Source organism: Chlamydotis macqueenii, chromosome 5 (genome assembly GCF_036417535.1).
Source record: "Chlamydotis macqueenii isolate bChlMac1 chromosome 5, bChlMac1.mat, whole genome shotgun sequence".
NCBI classification, from domain to species: domain Eukaryota; kingdom Metazoa; phylum Chordata; class Aves; order Otidiformes; family Otididae; genus Chlamydotis; species Chlamydotis macqueenii.
Genome location: NC_141560.1, coordinates 24,669,269 through 24,695,867, shown reverse-complemented (window position 1 = coordinate 24,695,867; position 26,599 = coordinate 24,669,269). Strand labels below are relative to the sequence as shown.

General features: G+C 45.1%; 1 protein-coding gene across 6 annotated transcripts in view; it reads left to right on the top strand.

Annotated features, from left to right (window-relative positions):
- The window catches only part of ADCK1 (aarF domain containing kinase 1), a 79,680-nt gene that overhangs the window by 9,720 nt on the left and 43,361 nt on the right, over positions 1-26,599 (top strand). For all 6 annotated transcript variants that reach the window (XM_086748935.1, XM_086748933.1, XM_086748929.1 and 3 more), the window contains exon 4: positions 21,156-21,359. In XM_086748935.1, the coding sequence (XP_086605061.1) occupies positions 21,156-21,359 (204 nt within the window). The remainder of the gene's footprint in view (positions 1-21,155; positions 21,360-26,599) is intronic.

Genomic DNA, 26,599 nt, shown 5'->3' with positions numbered 1-26,599 from the left:
TCTGTGAGGCAGGGGTTTGGTGGCCCTGGGACTGCGGATAGTGCCAGCGGGTCTGGATGCAGCTGCTGTGGGTCTGTCTCTGGTGAAGGAGTGCAGCTGCATGTGTCTCTGGGACGGGCTTGCAGCTGGGAGTAGAAAACACTTTTTCTGTGCATCTCCTCCCGCTACGCAGCATACTGGTGGGTGCTACTCCAGTGCAAATGATAATTGCGTTCTCCATGGTTTCCCAGTCAGGCGTTAAACTGGAGCCTCTAAATGACCCACGGCCTCAGATGAGAGATGGGAAGCCTCAGTGGCAGCACCCGTCCCTGAGCCTGTTGGGGCCAAACAAGGACATAGTCATTAGGAAACAATTAAATGCAAAGTGGATTAAGAAGGAAATGGGTTCCCCAGGGGCTTTTAGCTAGGTTCCCCCTTAGCTCTGAGGAATTCTCTTCAATCTTATTCTGTTTTCCTGTCCCGCATGGGCTGCTTTTGATGCTAATACTCTCAGCCACTCAGTTCTCAGCACCTTTTTATAGCCAGCAGATTGGAGGTGTGTTTACTACTCTCCATGAGGCAGGAAGCAATAGCTGGGAATTCACTGTGTCCCCCTGGAATTGGTTTGCCTCTCTCTGGTTCTCCCATTGGCCAGGAGATACAAAAATCCATCTTCTGATGGCTCTCACAACCCTTCCTCAGCCCTTCCCTTATCTTTTCTGTTCCTGCCCTTGCCTGTAGCAGGAATTAACCTGCTTAAGTGGTCAGGCTTTATGTCCATCCCAGAGGTTGCTTCATCTCACCACTGGTAGCTAGACCACATAGGTAACTCTATCTTTTTCCTGAGTTAAGAATCTTTTCCTGAGGTGTCTGCCCTTTTCCTGCGTGTGATGATAATGCTAGCCTACTGATGTCAAGGCCAGTGGTAGCCATGGTTAGCCTCAAGACATTGGATGTCTGTACGTCTAGTCTTGGGAGCATTAGGGGAGATATGAGCTTTCTCCACTGTGGGTCTATTTCATTAAATCTTCCTGACAATCTTTGCACACCTAAGCTTGGGCATTTCTTCTTATTTCTGCCCCTTCTTGTATTGAGTCAGAGGAGGAAAGAGGGCAACCTGCTCAGTGCCATTTCCTTACCTATTGCTTTCTCAACAAAACATTTTATTCTGTAGAAGGCTGCGTTTTTCTGACATTCTTCTACCTCCTTGAGTGTTTGTCTCCTCGTTCTCAAGTCAGCCTATGTTGTGACATTTCCAGTGTGCCTCTCATCGTAACACCTGGATGTCTTGGTTGATGCTTCCTATATTGCTGGCATCAATTTCTGTTGAACCTGCTGTCAGTCAGGAGGTAGCTCACAACATGCCATTTGTTTAAGTGCTGGCATCAATGGGCTTCGGTGTTGTCACTGTAGTAAAAGGATTGCAATGGGTTGGTCATCTTGCAGATTTAGGCACTAGTGGCCACAGTTGAAAATCTTGAGCAGAGCATTTTTTTTTGTTGTTTGCCTGTGTAAGACAAAAGATTACTGCTGTGAATGTCGATACAGATATATATATGTCCTGGGCTAAACCATCACAATATATATATATTTTTTTTTTTTGTAATGGAGGGAGATAGCAAGGAGAGAAAGGATCTGTGGTCAAGGTGTCTTGGGAGACAGTGGGAATCCATTCTTGAATTAACTTTGTTGGCTACAGAATTGCTTTGTCAGGGAAAAGCCATTTGGGGAGGTTAATTAAGTTTCCTCCTTTTGAAAGCAGAATGAGAATGTTCTCATTCAAACTCCTGGTTATTGGTCTCTCAGTATCTGGGCAATATTTGGAAGGTGTAACCTTGTGCTGTCATTATATAAATTACAATTTCTTGCTCCTTAGAATCTATTCCTGGTGTTTGTTGTGTTTGCGTCTCACGGTGGGGTGGGTGTTTTCAAAATGAGCTATGTCTTACAGTGAAGTTGCCAGACTGAAGGATTCTGAAAGAAAATAAGTGAGTGTGTGTGTGCATGTGTTTTTAGAAAATAACCTACAGTTTATGGATAGTTCAGATCAATGAAATAACCTATGTCTTTGGACTTCCCTCTCGATTTGGTAACACTATATGCCTCAAATAATAGGAAGTGATGTCCTAAAATATTTTTTTTTTTTCATGGAGGTGGACTGCATCTGCAGAGAGAAATCCCCAGGAGCTCTTCATGGCATTCCTTCAAAAAAGCAACTGTGAATGGGTGCTATGGGCTGTTCTACACCACAGCCAGTGCGTGCGTTGCTGGCTCTCTTTGCCTGCACTTCAACGTGTGATGTGCTGGGACAAGAAGCAAATGAACTTCCCTTGGAAACATGGAATAGCCATAGGTGGCAGTGACTTTGTCACCAATCTAAATGGGAACCAATAATAGAGGTGAAGAGTTTAACAGCCCATCCACAGTCCCCGAGCTGATCGTGCTAGGTTGCCCTATTATGTGCTCCGCAGAATATCTCTTCATCTAAAATGCATGGTCGGTGCTAATGCAGTCTAAAAAAGCTACTAGCAGGGCCAGCTGGTGGCTTGCTGACTCTACATTTGAGCACTGCTGTCTAGCAAACTTCCTGCCAATACATAAAGCATGAAGCCTTTGCACTGAAAACACATAACAAGCTGTAAAATAAATCTTATAATTATAAGAGACTTCCTTTTCCTCCTGCTTTCTAGAGTGGTGTCAGCTGAACATTATGACCACAGCATCTCTAGGTTTTAATTTTGTAGCATTAGGAAGGTCCATTTTTGGGGAATGTGTGCCTATAAAACAGGATGTTCTTCAGTCCTCTGCACTGATTTATTCAGAGAGACGGGCTCTCACTGTGACATTTTTGGAGGAGGAAGGAGGAGAGAAGTGAGGGGAAAGAGGCAGTTCCTCATTTATTGCACTTTTTTTCCTGGCATTGCACCCTTGTTCCTGAATTGCCTCACTCCAAGAGCACAAGCATGAGATGTCGGGCACACCACTTACCTGCATCTTACTTGCATCTCCCCACGAGGAGTGAAGCTGTGTACCTTGGGAGCATTTAGCCTTCTTTCCTCCAGGTGGGGCTATCCCTTTTCATGTGAGTCCCTGGAGACCTCATTGCTTTGCCTCCTTATAGCTGCTGAAGAGGTACGTAATAGCCAGAGGAATATCTGAAGAACATCTCAACCGGTACAGTGAGGAAACCATTAAGAAGCCCTTGAAGGATGGGGCAATACAAGCATCCTGCATCATGAGGAGCACTCTAAAAAGAGCAAATGGAAAGTGAAGAAATAGCCTTGATTTATTTAGTGTTTGGACTGCGCCTTGAGTCTGAGTGTGAAGTGAACACTCGGCAGGGCAAAGTCAAGAGATATGGCAAGTGAATTCTTATTTGAATCATAGAATCTTGTGATTGAAAGAGACCTCCAAGATCACCAACTCCATTTGAAAATCTCATGGTTGAGATTTATTTATTTGCCTAGATTTTCGTCCTGAATGTGAGTGGTACAAATAGATATGCACATAGAATTTCTCAGAGGGTTGAAGGCCTATGTAAAGAAGGAAGGAAACAAAAAGAGAGTGAGAATTTCTTAGGATGCCACTGTAAGTAACTTAAGGCTGGTCCCATTGACTTTGGATCAGGCCCTAAGTAGGGATATTTTCTTAAAGGACTGTGTAGCCTTGAGCCACTGGCCAGTTTATATGACCTGGTTGTTGGAGGCCACGTGTGAGATCAGTAGAGCTAGTAGTGCTTTACCTATTTTAAAAATAGGAAGACAGCTGGCTTGGGAGTGTAAATAATCTTATCTGAGACTAGGAAAAATAGATACCTAAAAGATCCATTTGGGCATAGAGACACATCAGTACTTGCAATGGCAAACTGGACTTCTCAAATGTTGTTTTGTTTGTCCTTTGAGTCCTTAACAAGACCCATATTGTGTATTCTGTTCTCCTTTCTAAGCTTACTGTAGTCAGCTTGCAATGAAACACCAGCTTGAGGGACCCCAGACTGGGAGTACAGACATGTAAAAATGCGAGTGAAAAGACTGGTGTGGTGTGCAGAGGATATTTTACATATCAGGCCAGGCTGGAGTTTCAGGGTAGGACTGAATGCTGTAGATTTGCTCTGGTAAACCAGTGACCTTATCACATTCTCCCCAAAGTGTATCTAGTAAAAGAATGTGCTGGAGGGTAGCACACAATTATCTTACCTGTCAAGTCAGTGTCTTCATTTAGTCTGTTAAGTCAGTGTTGAGGGAATTGCTGTGGTGGGTGGTGTCTTGCAAACATTTCTCTGGACTTGTTTGCAACGTTGAAGGTGTCTTAGTGGGTTCCAGGCAAACCCTTTTACCTATATGGGGACCATCCTGTTTGCATACTTGAGGGAAAGGTGTTCTGAAGGGAACTCTACTGTCTTATTCCATCCGGTGCCCCAGGGCGAGGCTGAAGAAGCCCTGGAGACTAGGAAAAAAGGAAGTTATGTTTCTTTTGGGTTGGAGCAGTTGCTGATTTAGTCTAGGAACAAAACAAAATGTAAACGTCAGTGCCAGGTTTGGAAACTACTCTTTACTAGGGTGTTCAGGTGCTGTGCCTAGAGATCTGCTGATGTAAGCACCTGTCTGCAGTTTTGTACATTGGACAGGCACATCTGTCTGCCTGTAGGCTTGTGCCTGCGTATTCAGGGTGTGAGTGCTTCTGCTGAAATAACCACTTCCAAGATAGAGTCAAAGGTTCAAAGACAGCTTTGGAGGAATGAATCCAAGATGGCAGTTGCATTCACTACTAGCCTAGTTAAGCCTAGTTTTAATCCCATAGAATTGCTTTGGGATTTTTTTTTTTTTTTTTTTTTTAGCTTGAGAGTTCTGTCTCAGTGGCTGCAAGTTCTGCTGATGGTGCAGCATTCAGAGCAACTTGCTGCTCCTTCCTCTGCAGCAGCATCATCTTGGCAGGTCTGACACCAGTAACAACTTGGTTTTGTCAGTGTACTGAGCTGATGTGACTTGGAAGGGGCCCACAGGGAGCAGATAGACAGAGTGACAAGGGTTGTCTTTATACAGCCTCCACTCTGTTCCTAGCTCCACTTTAACGATTAATCTGCATGTGAGCTTGCACATATACACGCATGCACAGTGCTTTATGAAATGCCTCCTGCCAAGCCTGGATCCGTTTACTGTCTTGTCAGCTTTGCTGAATTTAGAGGTAAATTCACTGAAAAGGTCACCAGCAGAATTGCTTCTCAAAAATCCCCAGCTCCTAAAATGTCTTTACTGCCCCTGCAGTCTCTGTTTGCAAATGTACTTGTTTTGAGTTGCCTGTCAACTCCGTAACTGTGCAGCCTGCTTGTTATTGTAGGGCTGCTCTGGACACAAGTTGGTTTTTGAAGGGTTGCTGAAGGGCAGCAGGCTTTGCACTCCCGTTTGTTTATTGTAGGGCTATTGTGTGAAGAGAAGTAGGGAAGATACACGTTCTTCCCTTGAGCCCTTTCCTTTGCGTTCACAGTCAGACAGCTCAGCTGGGCGTTTCCAGAGCCCAGCAGGAGCTGTTTCATCTATGGAGTGCTCTGGTATTGCCTGTTCTGTCTCTTCTCTTCCTCTCCAGGACAGTTTCCCTGCTTCTATTTTTTGCGTTAAGCTGAGGTTTTTCTTGGCAGTCTGAGTTGGGAGGTACTGCCAATATATGGAGTGGTGATCCTTGACTGGGGAGCATTGTTATAATGAAATGATGACTCCTGAGCGATGGGGAGTGAGGAAGAGTAAGGCTGTTAGCTGAAACTGCTTTTCTCGCTCTGAGCTGGTGCTTGTGCTGGGCTTTGTGCTTGAAGACAAGAGCTGTCTGCAACCTGATGCATATGAAGGGCTCTGAAGAGCTATACCAGCCTCTGCCTCCCTGACCAGCAGGGTTAGATCAGCTGCAGCTTTCCTGGACCTCTACTGGCCCCAGAGGCTACAGGCTAAGGACTGAGTCTGTACCAGGAATGAGGGTGATGTTTGATTCTTTTAAACCTATGTTTTGATTTTAGGTTAGCAAGTGCTTGGTAGCGTGGCTCAGGACTGAGCAAAATGCAGGCAGAAGCAGCTTCATGCAAGCCCCTCTCCTGGTATGTCCCCATCTGAATGAGTGCAGCTTCCCTTGCTAGCCCTGCATTGCTGACCTCTCCGTTCACTTGCGCTGCCACCCTGTACCAGGCCTGAATCAGCTTCCTGCTCTCCTGATTCTCCCGCAGCCTGCCCCAGCTCTGCCCTTACCTCTCCACACTTACGCCTCAGCCCTAGTTGCCACCTCCCTGGCCCCCGCTGGGCCGCTTTCAGATTGGGTACAGACTTACCCTGCCAGGTCTTACATTAATTAGCAACTGATGTGGCAAAGATTTATCACAATCTTACTTTTCTGAGGAAATTGAGACCCAGGCGCTGAGGGGATTCATTGTACACCTGTGTCAATGGCAGCTGAGTCAGCAGGTTTCCCCTTCCCAGTCCCTTTCTGGAGTGGAATTCCCAGCATTGTCAGAGCTTCGTCCTCACCTGGAGAGAGACAAGCTCCATGCTGTGCATGCCTTAGCTTCGTTCCTGGAAATCTCACTCTAAAAACAGTCGGATGTCAGGTTCTGTAACATGCTGAAATCCGATGAGCTCACAGCTTAAGGAATTCTTCCGTTTACCAACAGCCTAGAAACCCATTGTATTTCATATTAGTACTGAAAGACTAATGCAGGCATATGGTTTTTATTTGAAGGATACTAAATTTAAATAAAGCAACAATGAAGAAGTCAAGATCTGACTTTTTGCAAAGTCTTTGAAACGGTGGGAGATATGTTTCTCTCATGAAGGAAGGTTCCTTTACATGTTTTAAGAAAGTGCTCACTGCTTATAATTGTTGGACATATGTGTAGTAAATTAAAGAAGCAGCGATATACAGATATGACCGCTTCCTCATACAACCCTTATCCCAGTAGCAGATGCCCCTCCTTCTACCTGCATTGCTCAACAAATTTCATCTCAAGAGGGGAAATGAATTCTCAATTGCAACATGCCTAGTAATTAACTGCACTGTAATTCTGATGTGCAGTGCTGTCACCCACCATCGGGTGGAAGTGCAAAAGGTACTGCATTTTGTTGATAGTTGGGCATTTGTTTTCCTCATCATTTTGACATCAGAGGTAATTGCCATTCCTGAAATATTCTCTTGCTACCATTACAAAGCAACTGTTAGGGACAAATTAATTATGAAGAATCTGATTGTGACAGATTAGTAGGCCAACAGAGGAGATTTCTTCTTCTTCTTTCAGGCAACTCAATAATACAATCTAACAGCTCCCATCTAACTGCTAGAAACATGGGCATCTCTGTAAGCAAACACATATTTTGTTGGAGATAGTCTTAGTTTTGCAAATCCCCTAAAGTATAGAGTGGGTTTCCAAGCTTGCTTTTACTGAGCTTTTGATTTCCTGATATCCTGTGCCAGAATGAGCTTTAGTCTGGGCGTTGCCATGTGGAGGGGGAGGTCTTTATCGTTGGTATTGGACCACTGTCTTCTGTCTGGGTTATGGTTGAGCAGCATCGTGAAGGCTTGGAAGTGAGGGATGCTGGACTTGCGGATTTGATGGATTTTAGAAGAGAACATAAAGTAATTGTCCGGACTGCTTTATGGCCACTAAGGGTTCTGTGTGTCAGGTAGGTCTGATCTGATGTGCTGGTTTGGTTCCAAGTGGCCAATGATGTTCTGCCTGCCTTTGTCCCCCTGGAAGTTGCAGACTACTCACTCCAAATTATTCTTGTGGGGTGCTCTCTGGGGACTGTTGTGATGTGGCCCATAGATGGCTGTCTTCCTGTAGGGGAGGTGATTGAAGCACTCTGCCTCCCTGTGACTGAAGTGTTCTGTTAAAGCCCGGGTGGGGAGGAGGAGTTTGAAATATCTGGATTGCTCATGGCTGTGTTTAGAAGCTCACTCAACTTATGTGTAGTCAGCAATTTATGTAGACTTGGTAATTGTGCTTTCAAAGAGGCAGTTAGGTATGTATCTCATAGTTGACTGGCTACTACTGGATGCTAGTGAATCCCAGGTGCTGATGAGCACACGATTAAAAAAGAGGCTATTTTTAGGCTCCAAAATAGGCATAACCTAGATTTAAATAAGCCTCATACAGGAGGTCTGTTCAAATTCTCAGCTTTACCTTCTTTGAAATCTCACTCAAATTGTTGGGCAGACATTTAAACAGAGTTTATCACCTCCAGACAAGTGCTTGTACCTACAGCACTCTGTCCCTGCCCAGGAAAGAAAGACATCCGCTGTGGTAATCAGTGCACAGAGCCCTTTTGTGCCGTGATCTTATTAATGAGAGAACAGTGAAGCTCCACTCTTTTCCAGAGACCAAACCAAGACCATGTTTATCCCATTTTTTTTGTCATCCCCTGCCTGCGGACATCAACTGCCTGTTTCACTGTGACTTTATCCTTCTTCATGGGATTTCTGTATCTCTGTGTGGAGTATGTAAATACTTTAATAAAATAATTACATGAGGCTAGAAGTCAGAGATAGCATTACTTTTGGATTACTAACATCTGATTTCTTTTCACTGCTTTGCTTCACACTCATTTTGTGTAGTGCTAATTCTCTGTGGTCCTTTTTGGCGTGCAGATTTTGTCTTTGGGACTATACACAGTGATTGTATTTTGCCAGCAAAGGCTGATTCTTTGGAGGATCTTTGTCAATACTATTTTTCTGTTAGGTTTTGTACTGATTGCCTTTGTGATAGGCCTTTTGTCTTGAGTTTACCTTCTAGTCAATGTTGGCAATCTTTGTTAGCTGTCTTTGACTAGGGTGTTGATGGACATTGTTGCCCATTATCTCCACTGCAGTGTCATCTTTTTTTTTTTTTTCCCTGTCAAGTGTTAGCCTCTTACACCAGATTCTCCCCCTTTTGACAAAGGAACCTTGACCTTTGCTCACACAAGTTTGCTCTGGATTCCTAGATGGTACTTTCTTTTTAAAATTGTGGCAAGCACTGCTCTATTTGCATTTTTTTTTTCCACAAAGAAGTTGTAACTGAGTAGTGATGGACCAGGCTTTCCTTACCCTGCCCCTTGGGGTACTTGCACAGGTGATCTGTGGTAATCAGGATTTTCACCTGATAAAGCCTGGTGTTTGTAGTTGCTTCTCTGGAAGAGTTGGGTATAAGGATAGGGATATTCCTCCACAGGCAACTGAGCAGGAATCTATTTTATAATTTCCTAGGCTGAACCACTCTTAAAGACTATTGACCGGTCGCCTTGATCCTAAATGGGATAGGGAACCTGGAGGTAGAGGCTTTCTGCTCCTTTTTGGTTCACCTCTGCTCCTTCTTGGTTCAACTCCCCATGCACTGATAACGCTTCCTGTTGCACCCAATTACTTATAAATAAAATAATGGCTAACAGGGAGTCTGCAGGTGGAGGGACACTCTATTTTCTTAAAGTTAGAATGAGACAAGACATCCAACAGCTTTACTGACTATTTTATTCTAGGTTCTTATAACATGTTTGACATTTACAAATGCAGCATCCTTGCCTTGTGGATGCTCATTCATCTCTTAGATGAGATGGAAAACTCAACAATAGGCAATAGAAAGAGCAAAATGTTGAATATGTAATTGTATATAAAGATGATCTCAGTTTTATTCCCTTCACAATCTTGGTGAGCTACAGCCAAGTGCAGGAGAGACATGTACAATATTGTTCATTGTGATACCAGCTGCAATAAAGGCAATTGCCTCTGGTACTGCGGGGGGTAATTCTTTCTGCTTATTGTGGGAGCAAAAGTAATCTAGTCTGGATAATGAATAACCAACACGCAGCCTCACCTGGCCTCTCCTTTTGTTTATCTCAGTGTGGTTGCATGTCAAATATTCATGTGTTTCACTTTATTAAACTGCTATCTTATGCTATTTTTAAGTGGCACCCTCAAAGCCAATATAGGTTCTCTCTGTTGTTCATGTTCCTAGCAGCCATTCAGTAGACTAAATGCTACCTTCAATGGCACCCACATAAGCCCATTTTTTCCAAATTCTGTTTCCATTGGCACCTACACAAATGTATTATTTTCAGTGAGAAAGCAAAGGCGTGGCTGCAAGGAAGGATGTGACCTTCTAATTGCAGTTTAACAAGTCTATTGATTGTGCATGAATCAGAAGAGACACCAGCTCAGTCTCCCATAGCGATGACATTGCTGGGATGCTAATAGATACCAACTGCCTTTCTTGGTGTGGACCTGCGTGGTGTTAATTTGATGGAAAAGGTGGAGTAATTTTTAGATATGTATATATTTCACTGAAGTCAGCAACTCTGAATGATACCCAGAAGGGAACAGACCTGCTGAGTAACAATGGGACATTTCTTGGTGTTTTTTCTTTTTTCTTTCTTTTTTTTTTTTCCCCCCAACATAAGCACTTTTAAAAGTAGAGCTGCACTTTGCCATTGATGGTGACTTACTGGCACCACAGCTGCTCTCTATCTGTTGGATGTAGTGCTATGATAGTCACTGTAGTTTTTTGGAATTGACAGTATAATCCCATGGTTGTTATCTTTCCTGACTTCCTCGTCAATCCAATTTAATCACTTCTAGATATTTCATGTGTTACTGTCTCTCTTCTCTTCAGGCATCCTGTTCCTATGGGAAGAGGTCTGTACTTTAAAGGTCAGAGCTTCTCATATTAAAGAAGGGGAAAGGAATCTGCCTCTGTCAGTTTGGTAAGGGGATGTATTGAGGTCTCTAGAGAGGCTCCAGTGGAAACTCTTCTTTCTGGGTTCTGCGACCAACCTAAATGCTAATGCCCATCTGCGTGGCTGTAAGAGAGGGAGCCCACTTGCTCTGCTCCCCTGGCTGTTGGAGTGACCTGCCAGGAGAGAAGTTGCATATGTACAAGGCGGAGAAGCTGCTGTTGCATGCTTTAATCGCCTGACGTTGACTCAGATAGGTCCTGACTGGAGGTCAGCTGTGACGTGCAGCTGGCAGGGTGGGATTCGACTGTTGGGAAGAGAAAAATGTCAGCCCAGATTCTTCGGCATTGACAAAGTGGATGTGACGATTTCTCCCCTCCAGCTGCAATGGCTGCCTCTGCGCTTCCTTCTTCCCTGCACACCCACACTAGGAGAGCAGACTGTGTGAAGCTACCCTGTCCTGACCCTCAGCTGCTGAACTAGATGAGACTTAGCTAAGCTACTCCATCTTTCCCTCTGTGCTTGGGCTGTACATCCTGATAAACCTCTCCTTTCAGTGTGTCTTTCAGTGTATCTTCTGCCTGTTAGTGCTTCCTGTGGACTCCATGGTTTTCCAGCTCCATTTTATTGCAGGATGGGGTGTAGGGACTAAGGGAAGAGGCTGTTAGGCGTTCATCCTCCTCTCTGCTGCTAGGATCCACTTTGCTTTGAAGGCCAGGAATATTCAGCATAGAACAGATTCCCTTGATACTTACTTAATCTCATCTTCCACTTCTTCACTAACCACAGTAACACCCTGTATGTTTCTCTTCCCATTTTCAGTGTCTGACCTCTTGAGCAGGTGGAAAATGTTACTAGGCCAGCCTTCTTGGTACCGTCTGGTTCTATTATTGAGGACAAATCATGAAACTTTCTCATTTATACCATACTGGTTCATCTGTCTTGCAGTAGCTCCTGATGTACTTTTCCTTGTTTATTTTGCTCTCTCTACTCTTTCTGGGACCTTTTTTTAAAGTGAAGAGACCATCTCTACACTCCTGTCTCTGATGCAAAACCTCCCTGTGCATAGCCATAACTGTATGACCTTCAGTGACACCTGGTTCCTACTGTGGCCTTGTTTGAGCTCTTGTCCTCACCCTCCCCACAGCCCAAGACCAGCCCTCACTTCCCGTGTTACTGCTTTCCCAAGATCTCCTTCCATGGACATAGCTGTTTGGGAAGTGTTCTCCCTTCAGGTCATTTTTGCTGCACAATGTCTCTTGCTGGTCAGTCAGTGTGTGGTTTCTGTAGAGTGCGTCAGCAGCTCCTGCTTAGAGAACTTTCCTGAATGTAACACACCTCTCGGTTGATCTTGTTCCTTATAGCAACTGAAAATAGCAAAACAGGGCTTACCAGGACTGATGGCTAGCAGACCCCCCACCACTAAACACAAGGCCATGTAAGATGGTGTCTTTATAGCCCTCAGCTTGTTTTCACTACCATCCAATATAGTCTGATCCAAGCTGAGCTGAATTAGTTTTGTTAGCAAGATTTTGAGAAATGCTGTGTCAAATTTATTATCGTTTCACCTGCCTCCGTAACAGGAGCTGCAGGCACTGTGATCAATGGATTGAGACATGTGCCTAATTTCACTGCAGCTTCTGTAAATGTCTCTGTGCCTTCTGCAGCCGTGCTGTTGAATGACTTCCTATGCTCCATGGGTGCTCTGCAACAAAGCACAGAACAGATCTCTTTGTATACCAACCCTATCAGGACAATAAGGCACTGAGGGCATTTTTGCAACTGCTGCTGGCTTTGCAAGTGTTATACATCTGCATATACACAGATCTGGTCCTTCCTTCTTGTGCAAATCTGATCTGATCTTATCCTCACGTGTAAGTGCTGTTCAGATAAGTGTACGTGCCCCAGAAGAGCGCCTGTGTGAAGGGCTTCTTGTGCAGTCACAGATGCTGCCTTCTGGAGAGGGCTCCCTTCAGGGTAAAACAGCTTCAAGAGCAGAACCTTGTTCACTGGAGGTGGTGTCTGTAGGTGTAAAGGACTCAGCTTGACTTTCATATTCTGATTTTCAACAGTCTGATCTGGAACTGTTAGTGGGAGAGGACAGGTAGGTAATACCATAGCCACAGAAGTACTGTGTCCCAGTTATTTTAGCATGTCATTTTCCCCTTGTCTCTCACCATCCCTTCCCTGTGTTTCTTGTTCTTCCTGCTCAGGAGACTTAGACAGAATAGTGGATTATATCACAGAGGTGTCTAGAGGGGAAACAGCTGCTCTCTTCCGATTTTTCTCCTGAACTGCCCCACAGATAACTAATTGCAGCTCAGTTGCTTCTATTAGCTATTTACCTAAAATTGAGCTGGCTAATGAAAATGTTTCTAATTAATACGAGGCAGATTAAAACTCATTACAGCAAGGTCGTCAGTAATGAGAGATAATCAGAGCACAAATGACTGAGCTTGGAGCAAAATGAAGATGGAACACCGGCAGGCTATTGGCGCTGGTCGTGCAGGCACCAGCCAGCAAGGGCAGGGTTCAGCAAGGTGACTGCTGGTGCTCCACGCTGCGGTCGAGCAACACTGCTTCCTCCTCTCAGAGCAGCTTGGGAAATGACTGGCTGAAGAGGTGGACCTCAGCCCAGTGTAAATGTTTCCTGAATCAAGTGGCATCTCAAACTCGGGGTTTGTTGCTAGGTCACCCCTTAGTCACCTAGTCACCTGTACGGGTTGTTAGGAACCATGTTGTGAATCAGGGTCTTAGCAGGAAGAGCATGGGAGTATGTGTAGCATAGGTGGGAGGTCAGTGTCTGTGTGTGCTTCTGTGTGGAAATTCGGAGGCCTGATAGCTCAGAGGGTGGGAGCTTCCACATCTGTTCAGTGTGAAGTGGGCTGGCCTACATTGGGAAAAGTCCCTCCTGATCTCTAGGGAGGATTTGCACAAATCATGAAACATGTTTGCTTTAATTTCAGCTGCCTTTAGCACTGATGATACAAGGCCCCAGCACCAACACAGGATTTCAGCTGCCTAACACAGGCTCGAAGTGTATATCCTTCCATTTGTACAGAGTTCACTGGCTGTCCCGCTGCTTGTGTGACTCCCTGTATCCTGTGTTTGTAAAACTGAGAAGCTAAGAAACTGTCACTTTAGTCTAGGGGGATCATCTCTTTCCTTTATCCTTTGCAAGCTATAAAGCCCTCTTTCTCACTTCATGGCTGTCCCACTGGCAGCCTACTGTTGTGCCACAATTTCTGAAGGATTTTGATATCTACTAGGACTATTTTGAGCTATGGAAGTCAAAACTGAGAATTAGAGGGACATCTTTTTAACCAGAGTTTGCACCAAGAGGAACTAACTAAAAAGTATAGGTCTGAAAAAGTAACAATGTACCTGCCTAAGTGGGAACATAAGGAATGCACTACTCTCGTATGGGCAGGCAGAGACCATAGGTAAATCTTTAGGAATGTTATATATAATTTACACAAATAATGAGTTATTACATAGTGGAGTACATTGCACCAGGAGTTATTCCAGTTCCAAAGACGTGGATCTGTCCGTGATCGGCAGCATGATCAGTTAGTATTGGTATAAGGAAGCGTTTGAATGAGAAATATCTGGTGTGCATAGGAATGAGATTTTGTAAAAGGCAGGCAGGAGAGAGTACAAAAAGGAGGCAATAACAATTCCAGTTAGAGTTGTGTGTCTCCTTGCAGCACCTTTGCTGTCAGTCATTGCCATGTTGACAGTGTTAGTGAAGGCTATAGCAGTTTATATTAACTGTATGCTTATTCAGGTTTGTTGACAGAGGGGATAACAGCCATTTGGACACAACTACACTGTCATTGCAATGGGTTCTAGGTTTTTGTTGCTGTTTTTGAAGTGCCCAAGTACCCTATTTGCTTCATCAGTAGCTGTATCCTCCCTAAACGTCTTCACAGATCTTTTGGCATGGCACTTGATTTCAGTCTTTCACTGTGTTAAATTGAGGTGGACATCCTTTCATTCCTCTCCAGTTTGTGCTGTCCTGGGTCATCTAAAGCTGTTCCGTAGTTTTACCAGTCGTATGCGTATGGCCCTGTCATCGTTAAGGGTGGAATCTGTGGCCAGATTCCCTTCCTATCTTCTCTGATGTGTCTTTTCTCCCTCCTTGACTTACTGTGTTTTGGGGATACCCACTACAGAGGTGTGATGACATCCTCTGTTCCCTCTGTATGGAGTCCAAGGGGCAGCCTGGCTCTTCCAGTCCGGTATGGCATCCCTACTGCAGGCATCACTAGAAGAGCTATCTCATCCTGGATGGCGGGCAGCATATACGCCTGGGACGGTCTCACACACCGTGTGCCACAAAATACCTTCCAGTATTGCAGCAGCAATTCTGCTGTGCTGTGGGAAGAAAGCAAGAGCCCATCACCGATGTCCCAAGTCCTTGCAATGGCAGATAACTTAATAAATACAGAAGATCCTTGGAAGCAGGTTGAACCCCAGCAGGAGGGGTGACCAATATAACAAGAATATGGGAGCTGGATACACCAAATAGGTTATTTAAATATTGTAATGATGCTGGGAGCATCAGTGCACCCTGTTTGCGTTCTGTCTCTCACTAGGGCTGATCAATAGGGTAATTTTTGTCTTGATGCCTGAAGCAAGAATGTTTAAAGCCCTTTAGACATTTTATTACATGTAATGTTCTTATGAGTCTGTAAAATGGGGGATAGCGATCCTGAGCTTTGTAAAGAGCTTTGTAAAAGCACTTTTAGAGATGAAAAGCTCCATATAAAATCAGGTATGGTTGTTTTATCATAAATGTCTAAAGCCTGTCTGAATTCCATTAGGCTCTTGGCTTCTCTATCCTCTGACAGTGAGTGCCACTGGTTAATGCTGTACTGTGCAAAATAGGATGTAAAAAAAGCTTTAAAAAGGTTGTTACTTTGTGGAATGCCCTATTATTTGCTGTTTTGTGAGAGCTGGAAATAGTAATAGGACATTTTTTTTTATTATTATTTCATATAAGTCTTCTCTCTTACCCATCAATTCTCTCTAATCTAATCAGTCTTCTAACATTTCAATCTCTTTTTTTTCCAGAGTCTTTTCAAGTCCATTATATTTTTTCCCCTGTCCTTCTCTGTCTTCTTTTTCTTCTGTACCTCTTTTTGTGATGGGATGTCCAGAATTCAAGGTGAGATTATGCTTTCAATGTATACAATGGCATTTTCATATTTTTAATGTTTTTCTCTTTTATTTTCTTAACACAGTCAAACAGCTTGTTTGCGTTTTCCTGACCCCCACTGTGCATTGAGCAGGTGCCTTCACTGAGCCATCCACAGCAGCGTGATGCAAGTGTTGGGTGGTTACAGTTAATTTAGAGCCCATCAGTGTGCATGGGCAGGATAAATTGCACCTTCCAATATGCGTAACCTAGCAGCCATCTATGCTGAGGGTGATCTGCCAGTCTCTTGATTGTTCACCTGTCTTTGGTAGGGACCTGGCAGGGCTTAGTTTTCCGTAGTGGTGAATAATTTCTGTTGCATCTCATGGAATTTTTGTCACTGCACCATTCTCTCCTTTGCCAGATCATTAGCAGGGAAATGAAACCTTGGTGTAAGAATGGGTGAGATGGGACACTCCACTGTTGGTTTTTGACAGTGATGTATGTAAAGCCATTTATAGTAGAGAACCCCTTCTGCCTTGTGGGTGCTACCTCTAACTGTTTCTCTTTTCATCACCTTTCTTAGTGTTTCCAGTGCTAGTTCAACCTTGCTTGAAGTAAAAACAATGTAAACAGCGCTTCTACAGTATCACCTCATCTAGGAGAGCTCAGAGCAGATTGAAATGAAGCTGTGGTAAAAACATCACTAAATGCTGCAGCCTTGTCCTAAGTACAGAGTCCCCCACTGCTGGGCTTGGTGTTGCAGAGAGGGAATTCTGAGTTGGGATTGGGATAAAATGAGCAAGTGATGTTCTTCCATCTTCTCCAATAATGACTCAGTTTTCTTTTCACTCTTTGTGAGGGAATTTATTGAAAGCCATTTGAAAGTCCCAGTAAATATCTCCCTCTTATCTTCTATTGACCATTGCATTAACATGCCCAGAGTATTTTAGTGGGCTCGTGAAGAATGATTTTTCTCCTCTCAAAATCCCTGTTGACTTTTTTCAGTCATATCGCATTTAGCTAGATGCTTTTTAATACTTTCTGTTGTCTCAACTAATTCAGTTGATACAAAATAAAATATTGCACAACTCTAATTTTCCAGATTACTCTGGATTTTTCTTAAAAACAGGGCAACATTTGTTCCCCTTCAGTCCTCTGGAAGTTTTAATGTGCGATCCTCATTGTATTATGATTATTAGCATCTCAGCTACTTTTTGAATTAATCTGTAATTTCTATGTGACTGAAGTTTTCAAAGTATTTTCTGGAGACATCTTTCTTGAAATACTGTCTTGGAGAGCGTATCTCCATTGTAGGCAGTGATGGGCAGGTTTTTCAGCATCCTGCCCCATGCAGGGAATTGTCTGCAGCAGAAGGCGCCTCCTTTCCCTTGCTCAGGTTGGGAGTAGGTGGGATGCGAGTGGGCACCATGTGGTGTGGAGCTATTCCTGCTCACTTGTACAAGAGTACTCTCTGGTATGGAGGTGAGAGGAGGAACAGCCTTTCTAGTTCTGTCCTCTGGGTGAAATCCAGCCTGACATCCTTTGTGAGATGTCTGTGTTCACAGTGTTCCTGGAGGCAGCACCCATCACCAGGAATTTCTAGTGACTTGTTTGTTATGTCTTTGACTAATTGCATTTCAAATTTTCTCTCTGCATTCCTAATCCTCATTTCACGTTTTGCCAGCTATAAATATGCCCTTCAGGGTTGGAATGACTTTTCTGGAGGATTTTTTATATGAGGAGTGGCTTCCACCACTTACCTTACTGTCTTTAGTGGCCTTTCTGAGCCCTTTTGTCACGAAGTCTGTCACCAGATAACACTTTTCACCAGTATATTTTAACTTCTGTATTTATTTTCTGCTAAATTAATTCTTTTATTTTTAAGATCAGAATAGCATCTGCCCATTTGTGACATCTTGCAAGTCTGATGCTCTGAAGAGCACTTCTTTTCCAAGGTCTTTGTGAGTAAAGGCTCCTTCAAAAGCATCAAAATTACTTGAGAAGCCAGGTCTGCTTGTACATCAAGAGTAAATTTAAACATGTCCCTTTGCAGCTCTGCTTGCTGAGTATGTGCTTCAACCCAGAGATGCCTCCTCTCCATACCTGACAGTTATTACTTCTATTATGGTCCATATGGAACAATTTTAATAATCAGTGTTAATCCCAGTCTACGCAGGGTTTAGGTAAACCACATGGGTCTGATAGCCATGCTGTGGGCCAATGGAGAATTTGTCCTGCTGAAATTCAGGGAAGGGATTTGAGAGAGAAAGAAATGCCCATGTAGACTGAGGAAAGAACCATGTACACACTCAGACAGCATTTGTGATCTGAAGTGCTTCCTGAGGGAGGCTTATTCTTGGTAATCCTTGGTACATGAAATGCTCCCTTTCTCTACTGTATCCTCCTAGGCATGATGCATACAAGCGGCTCCCTGTCTAACTAGCTGTTCCCAGCTCTTTTATCTGATACAAAGAGTGTTCAAGGTATTGCTTGTACAACAAAGAGCAATATCTTGTGAGATTTCTTGGAGAAAAGCTCTGAGCCATTCTGGGGGTTTCCATTTACCCTGCAGTTTCTTCAAGGTAGGACAGAAATGTGGTTCAACAGTATTTGACACAGTAGTAGGAATGTGGCACTCTGCCTATGATTAGGAAAAGGTCATCTATCAGAGAAACAAGTGCTGCATCTGGACAGTGACCTAGCTTGGGGAGATCCAGGCAGTTAATAGATAGCATTATGAACATTTTTCTGCAAAAAATCCTGACCTGATTGATAAGAAAAGAGACCTTGGAAGCTACATTCACAGTCCTGCTTCATTCTCACTGTACTTCTGCCTCTAATGCAGACTGGATTTTTGTAAAATGTACGGCTACAGATAGATTTTTCTTGCTCTGTGACAAGTTGCCTGGTCATCTTCTGTCTCTGTAGCGGGGGCAGGAGCTGGCATTCGTGGTCTGGACAGCAAGCCAGGGCAGCGTCTCTTAGGAGTTTTAGCCAAGCCAGTTGTGAGAGTGTGGCAGAGGATGCTGTGCATGGGGGTTTTGTTCTTTTGCTAGAAGAGAGAGGGGCTGTTTCTATCTCCTTCTCAGCAAAGACCGACATGAAGATATACCCTGCATCCAAATGCGTCTTCAATCAGTTGCATTTTCAGCTACATGAGTTTTTTATCATGTTTTTTCCATCTCCCTTGGTGATCCATGTGGGGCAGGTAGGTGCATTGGAGCCAGCACCTTTACCTCGAGCTGGCTGCCTTGCCTCACTGTGCTGCAGCCCCAGGGGTGCTGCTGCTCTGCCCTGAGCCAGGCCACAGCCTGGAGTCATCAGATGGGCTCCTGCTGTGGGAGGTTGTGGGGCTTTGTACTGGCCTGTGCTGGGTGCTGGGGTTTTTGGAGCACATCTGCAAGGAGCCACAGTTTCTCGCGTGTGCCCTGGGCTGTGGCTGCCTTGGAGGGGGTGGCCGGCCACTGCTTCCCTTTTCCCTTTGCTGCTGGCAGCGGGAATTATCGGAGGGCAATTATCAGAGCTGCGTAAAAACTGTTTCCTTGTAATGGGCTGCACTCCCAATGCCACAACAAACTACCCAGCTGCTTTGGCTCCCTCCCTCCCACTGCCTTTCTCTTTCATCTCATAACTCCCTCACTTCTTTTTGTTCTCTGTTGTCCTCTTTCACAGCTTCCTTTCCTTGTCCCCTTTTGGCCTGCTTTTACCCCCACCACACACAGGGAAGGAGAGCAAGGAAACAGCCCAAGCAGAGGCTTACCTGTTACAGCAGGAACTTTAAAGTTGCTGTGTAAAATGTGGCACAGTAATGTGGGAGACTTCAGGCATGCTCGTGGATGTTATTTTCTGCCTATGTATTTGTGAGTGCTTTTGAGCAGGCAATATGCTGGGGGAAACTCACTCTCCTAGCGCCAGTTTTGCTTGCCTGTGCGCGCCCATCTAGGAAAGTGTGTGCTTGTGTGCACGTGCGTGAGCATGTGTGCATCAAGCTGTCAAATCTCACATGCTGAGTGTGAGACTTGCACATTAGGCTTTCTCCTCACACTCCCCTAGGCCTGTGTTTCGTAAACGTGCGGATCAGCACCCAGTCTGTCCCCTGACATGTTCCCAAGTGCGAGACGCTCAGCCTCTCCTGTGATGTGACGTGGCACTGCTTTGCACGGAGGGCAAAGATAGACACTAAACGGGGTGAGTGTGTGGGTGTGTAGGTGTTTGTGGTGTTGTTCCACATACTTTGAGGCTTTTAGTGGAGTCCCTCACCACAGGATCTTGACCTCAGTTGAAGTCTGCAGACACAGGATTTGACCTTCGATGACTTCTGACACAGCAGCCAGAGGAATTGGGAGCCTGCATGCAGATAGGTGTCAGCCATTAACAGAAGATGGGTGCAGAGTTATTTTTTGTCATTGGTTTGCTTAGATTATATTAATGTATGAGGGTAAACTTATCTGAAGTTTATTAAAGGGTATTGAGTATAGCTGTGTCCTTGGCAGGAGACTTTTCTAGTGAGAGTAATAAAGGCAGAATAAATCATTGTCACTGAAGGATGTGGCGGCTGGTCTGTTCTTGAGAGGCAGGATGAACCTCAGGAGCTGAAATCCAGACCAGGCAAGTGGGTGGTGATGGGTTTTGTAATTTGGTGGCTGCATTTTGGCCAACATGAGCAAAGCTAGCAAGTCGTTTCTAAAACCACTGTCATGGCAGACTTTGTTGGCAATGTAAGCAGTAAGACCAAGTCCTGGCTTGACTGGAGGGATGTAGTTTTCCCTTGTGGTGTGTCAGATTGAGCTAAGGAGGCTGGAGCATTGCCCACATACTGTTTTCTTCACTGCCAAATAGACATCTGTAGTTTTGATTTTTAACAGACTCTTCTGCCAAGTTTCTGGAACTTTCTGGGATGGTATCTGTTTTTTTTCTCACTTTGATTAATTGCAGTTACACTAAGAATCTAACATACATAGTTGTGGTCCTGACCTTTGTCTTTTGGCAAAGGGTTCCCAAATTGTGCATTGTAGTGGTGGATCACAGTGACAAACTAATGCTGCCCTATGGCTAGACATTTTATTCTGTGCAAGGATGTAGCCTGGACAGAGCCAAAAAAGTAATGTGCTGTCACTGATCATGGTGCCTGTGAAAACAAATGTCAAAGCTCCTTACACTCTAGCGGATCTTGTCTTGGCCTCTCTAAATCAAGCCAGAGTCCTAATAGTAGGCTGACGCATTAGATCGTGATGCCCCAAATCAAGAAAGAAAATCCCTGATCTGTTTAAATGTTGAACAAATAAAAGGTACATATGTGGGCATGTGCATGTAACAGACAGCAAAAGGGCTTGGCTGATGTTCTGGTCTCTCTGCAGGTGCATCTGCGCTCTGCTGAGCGCCTCCGGGAACTGTGCTGCGCCAACCGAGGCACCTTCATCAAGGTGGGACAGCACCTGGGAGCGCTTGACTACCTGCTGCCTGAGGAGTACACCCGCACCCTCAAAGTGCTGCACAGCCAGGCCCCACAGAGCACCAGGCAGGAGATTGAGCAAGTCATCCGCGAGGATCTGGGCAAAGAGGTAGGGGCAACCACAGCCTGTGCTGGCTTCTCAGGTCTTAGCAAGCCCTGGGGTCCTAGAGGAAGGAAAACAGGAGCAAGGAGGTTGCTGGTGGTTCTCAGTTGCCAGAGATAGCAAGGGGAGATATCTCCTCCTTGCCTCTGGGAGAAGGAGGCGATGCCATGTGAATTTTCTCTGTCCATTGATGGGCATTATTGGCAAGCTTAGGAAAGGAGAAGATAACAGAGGATTAAGGATGTGAGGGCTGCCAAGTGGAAAAGGCCGGGCTCAGCAGAGCAGCATACTCCAGAGGTTATGCCAAGACTAACAGGGTTGCTGGAGGTCAGGATGGAGGGCTGTCTGCTGCACTGAGGAGTGGGAGCTGGAGGTATTGATGTTCAGGACAAAGATATATTAGCAGAGCTCTGTGAGGGACGACTGCTCTCCCCTGGCTGCACTAGATGAATTCCAGGTAGCACTGACAGTCCTTTACTTTCTCGAGCCCCTAATTAACCCCCAAAGAAAATAATAGCATAAATCACTTTTGGTGCTTGCAGCCAGGTAATACAGTAGCCCAGGAGTCTCTGTCACCATTAACCCTCAGCAGCCCACAGCACTGAGATCAGAGGTGAGTGTCTGTGTTCATTCGTTACAAGGGAAGTAACCACAGTATTTAGAGAGGGCATTTTGCTGCTTTGCATCTTATCCCTTACAAGAAGTCCCCTCACACTCCAATCCAGGTTGAGGATGGGCGTTTCAACAATCACAGCTGACATTGTGAGAGGGAGGCAGGAGCCCACAGTGTGCAAAGGCAATGGAAGAGAAGGTGGATGTGAGGAAGAGGAAGACAGGAGGCTGAAGAATGAAAGCAGTGTGGATGTGTGTTTTGGGATGTTTCGGGATATGTGATTGTGTGGTGAGGAGGTATGGGGGTAACATGATGGGGTAAGTGAAGTATTTGCACCTAGTGAGTATATTATGGGCAGATTTGGATGAGGTGGGTCTACCTATGTGTAGTTTCAGGACCTAGGAATTGTCTAGTCAGGAATGACAACTAATATTTTCCTGCAGTTTAATGGCAGGGTTAATGTCAGTCCCTGACCTGCAAGATGCTCCCTCTCTCAGTGCTGCATCCTTGTAGCCTGGCTGGTACCACCTGTGTTTCATAGCTTAGTGAATAGATGGAGCAGGGCAGGCTGGCTGCTCCCTGCTGCGCCATGGGCCTCCATCCAGCAATCTCTCCTCTGCAGAAGCCATGAAAGCCACCCCAAGGTTAGCCCCTATTAAATGACCAGTTTGTGTGGCATCTCTCAGGCCGAGCCAGGTGCTTGGAGGGGGTCCCTCTTCTTTTCTCTCAAGTGTGTGTTCAGCTGCCACTGATACGCCCTGATTTCTTTCAGCTTTTTGGGAGCTAGATGAGCCTTCCATGCCTCATTGATTTCCAGCAGGCCAGCTCGAATCCAGTCTCCACAGCAGCCTTCCCTCTTAGCATTCACTTCACCCACATGGACAGTGCTGGATAATATTTAATTTTAAAGAGACAGAGAGAGGGAGGAAAAAAAAAGGTAGAAATGGGAAGAAAGGGATAGAGGGGAAATGCTAATGAGAGAAAGAGAGCAATGATAAAAGACAGAAATTAAGAGAATGACATGTGTAAAAATAAAGGAGCTGGTGAAACTGGGCAGTATTAAAAGCAGAGATAAATGCCCATTTCCATTAGTTTCAAGGTAGCAAATCAAGGTATTTAAAAGCAAAAAGGATCTGGGGAACATAATGCACCAAAGTTGCCTTTGCTGGAGCCCAGAGGATTTAATAGGGTTACTTCAGGAACAAATTTAATTCCAATGTAGCTACATCCTCAGTACGTTTTAAATACAATGTACTTAGCTGAAATATAGATGGCAGAAGGGCAAGGTGAAGTGTCAAAGCAGAGGGGAGTGCAGAGGGGATCCTGAAACCTTCCCCCTTGGGGCCAGCATCACACCTGGGAACTTGCACATGAATTCAAATAGAAGAGAAAATGACAATGAGGGAACCTTCCCAGGGGGCCTAGGCCTAACCCTGCTGCTCTTGAATTCAATGGTAAGACTTCCAGTTCCCCCATCAGGCACAAGAGCAGGCTTCTCGAATGAATCTCAAGTGTAGGCAAGAAGTAATTACACACAGTTTGTATCAGTGCAGAACAAATGGGGGAAATAGCAACTGGAAATACAGAGATACCTAGGGAGGAATGTGACAAGCTGACAAATTAGGCAAGAGCTTGCAAAAGGGCATGAAGATCAAAAAAGCCAATTTTGCATATAGAAGCATTGTGTCTTCAGTCAATTAGAAACAGTCTGTCTTCTGATGTGACCTACTCCTGAGAATCTTATCAGAGGCTTGGATGTTTGACAAATGGAGTGGTTTTGTGGGAAAACTGGCGTATATGGAGAGCATGCCAATGAGACTGATCTTTGAGCAAAGGCAGAGGGCTTGTGAGGTGGGTTTACAGCAGTTTGATAGGGTTGTGTTGTCACCACGCAGACTTGCGTGACACCCTGCTGACGGGGGAACTCCCATTCTAGGCCAGCATCATGGCTGGAGACTGGGAGCTGCAGCAGGTAGCTCTGCTGCTTGACCCAATGGACTGATTTAAAGGCAAATGGCACGTGTGCTGATCTGACACAGAAGGAGAAGCATCATATATGCTGACTAGTGGGTTGCCCTGTCAAACCCTATTTTAAGTCTAGGGTGAATCTGTGTACCTATCAGGGGTCACTGGGATAAAAATAATCAGTAGTGAGCAGATGCTGGCTATCTAATCTCAGCCATAGGGGTTTGGCTAAGGGATGGTTGGAGGTGATCATTCTCTTGAGTCTTTTCGGCAAGAGGTTGGAGTGGGGGTAGGAGTCTCAGGACAATACAAGTAGTAGCAGTGGGAGAGACTGCACAAAGAAATCTTTACCATGACTCCTGGAAACACTCACCAGCAAGATCATAGAGTAAGTCTTTTGGGGAGACAGTGGAAATATCACAGGTAGGGCTTGTTCTGGATGGATTCATTGGATCAGTTGGGAAAAGCTGTGTGCATAAGAATAGGTGATGAGATATGAATGAAAGAATCGCTCCTACCTCTATTCTCATCTTCCCTGCTTGAAAGTGAAAGGGTGTCAGGTGTGGAAAATTAATGCAAAATGAGTATGTTCCCTACCCCACAACTGTCATTTTCTCTGCAGGGCTATTAATGGCACAGAGAAGGATAGCTGGTTCAGCTAAGCTCTCTAACTCAACAAGGTGCATGCAGGGGAAAGCCAGGCAACTTCAGATGAAATTTGGACACCAGACATTTAGAGACAAAGACTGATGAGAAGCTGTGGAAGATGAATATTTTGGAGTGGCTGCACCTTAAAAATGCAAAATTGTTGTGCCTGAAAACTAGAAACGATGGAAGAAATGATTTGCCAGCACTGGGATTAGGGGCATTTCCTCCCTCTGGCAGATCTGTTGAAAGAGACTGACTTGTGGCCATGGGATGTAGGCATACTGGGGAGGTGATGCCAGTTTGATCCCAGAGCAGAGGTGCAGAATCCAGAGCATCTCTGGGTTTGGCCAAGCCAGTTCCAGCTGACAGCCCTTTGGTGTCTTTCAGAAAAGCTTCCTGTAGGTCTTTCTGTGTGTGATTTCCATGGACAAGGTGCTCAGAGGAGCTTATCACACATTGCTAAGAGCAATCGAACTGTTGTGAAACTCTCCCCTTTCATATCTGCTTCTCTCTAGTCTGATCAAGGCTGTTCCAGAACATCCTTCCTTATAGGACAGCGTGGCTGCAGAATGACTTGACAGCTTTTACAACCCTGCTCTTCCAAAAATCTTTGCCTTTCTGTTGTCCGGCTGCAGTGCTGTTGAGTGCAGTCCCTAGTATGGGTCTGTGGGTCTCACTTCTCTGCCACTGTGCAAGGATAAAGAGTTTAGATACTGTGACATCTCCTGACTTCACTGTGTACTCCTGTCTATGCCAACACACTCTTCTACCTTTCTAGTCCTAAAATACCTCCTGGTTTGCAGTCGCCCATCTGATCTGCACATCCCAGTAGGCCACAGCATAGCTCTACCCACTCGGCACCACTGTAATCCCTCTCCTGTGTACAGCGAGATGTCACTTTCCAGAGTTCATTGCTCATCAGCTTCCAGCCCATCCTCACTCATTAGTATTTTGTAATCAACTTACGGATTTTTTCCCCAAAACTCCTTATTCTCCCCCTTGGTGTGTTTGTGTACTTGATACTCCACCTAGGCTTTTTACTCATGTTGGAGGTAATTTTTCTTGGTGGGAGACGTTCCCTCCCTGCCCATCTCTCACCACTGTCCCTTCAGAAATATCCCAGTTCTTTCACCTGTGCTCCTTTCTGGCAGGTTCCCATTAGGCTGGTCCTCTAGTCCCTGCTCCTATGTCCGGTCTGAGGTTGTGTGCTTGGGAGTTACAGCAAGAATAAAGTTGGCATCGCCGTGAGGCCAGGATGGTCTCAGGTAGGGTCTTTCCCATGCCGGTGGAGCACCTGTGCTGTGCAGCTGCCCATGTGCTCTGTGTCCAGTCTGTGTCTTTGCCTGGGGGGGCAAGGGGCTGGTGTAGGGCACAGGGCTGGCCTCACTTGCCGTAGAAGTGAGGGTCTCTCCTTCCTCCTCACCTCTTGACTTACACTTATCCTATATCTCTGGCCTCTTGCTAACAGTTGTTGAAGCTGTCACAGAGATGGGTGGAAACTGCTGAAGCTGAGCAGTCTCAGATGCTATTAAGTGAGAGATCCCAAGGAATCCTGACCAGCTCTCTGCTTGGGACCCCGGGTATCCACATCTGCACACACACTTATACCACTGCTGGTGAGTTTGCTGTGTTCCAGGAAGACTGAGAGGCAAAACAAGCTCCATAGGGAGAACACACCAGTGATTGGATGTATTACTTCCAGTGCTTGCTTTGTTCAAAGCTGAGAGGAAGGTCAGGGGAGAGCCCAGAAGTCGAGGCTGAAGGCAAATAGTATGAAGGGCTTAAATTGATGGAAAGACAGTCATCTGGAAGGATGTCAGTCCAGCTCTGCTTTGTGGGAGTGCAGGTAATGGGAAGGATTTTCTAATTGCTTGATTAGCCAGCACCTCCAAGGAGACCATCTTTTCATCCACAGTTAATTACGGCTTTTACCTGTTGTTCAAGGACTATTTTGCCATTTGCAAGAAAACTCCTGCAGCCATACAATAATGGAGCTTGCTTATGGAGCAGGGCAGGATAC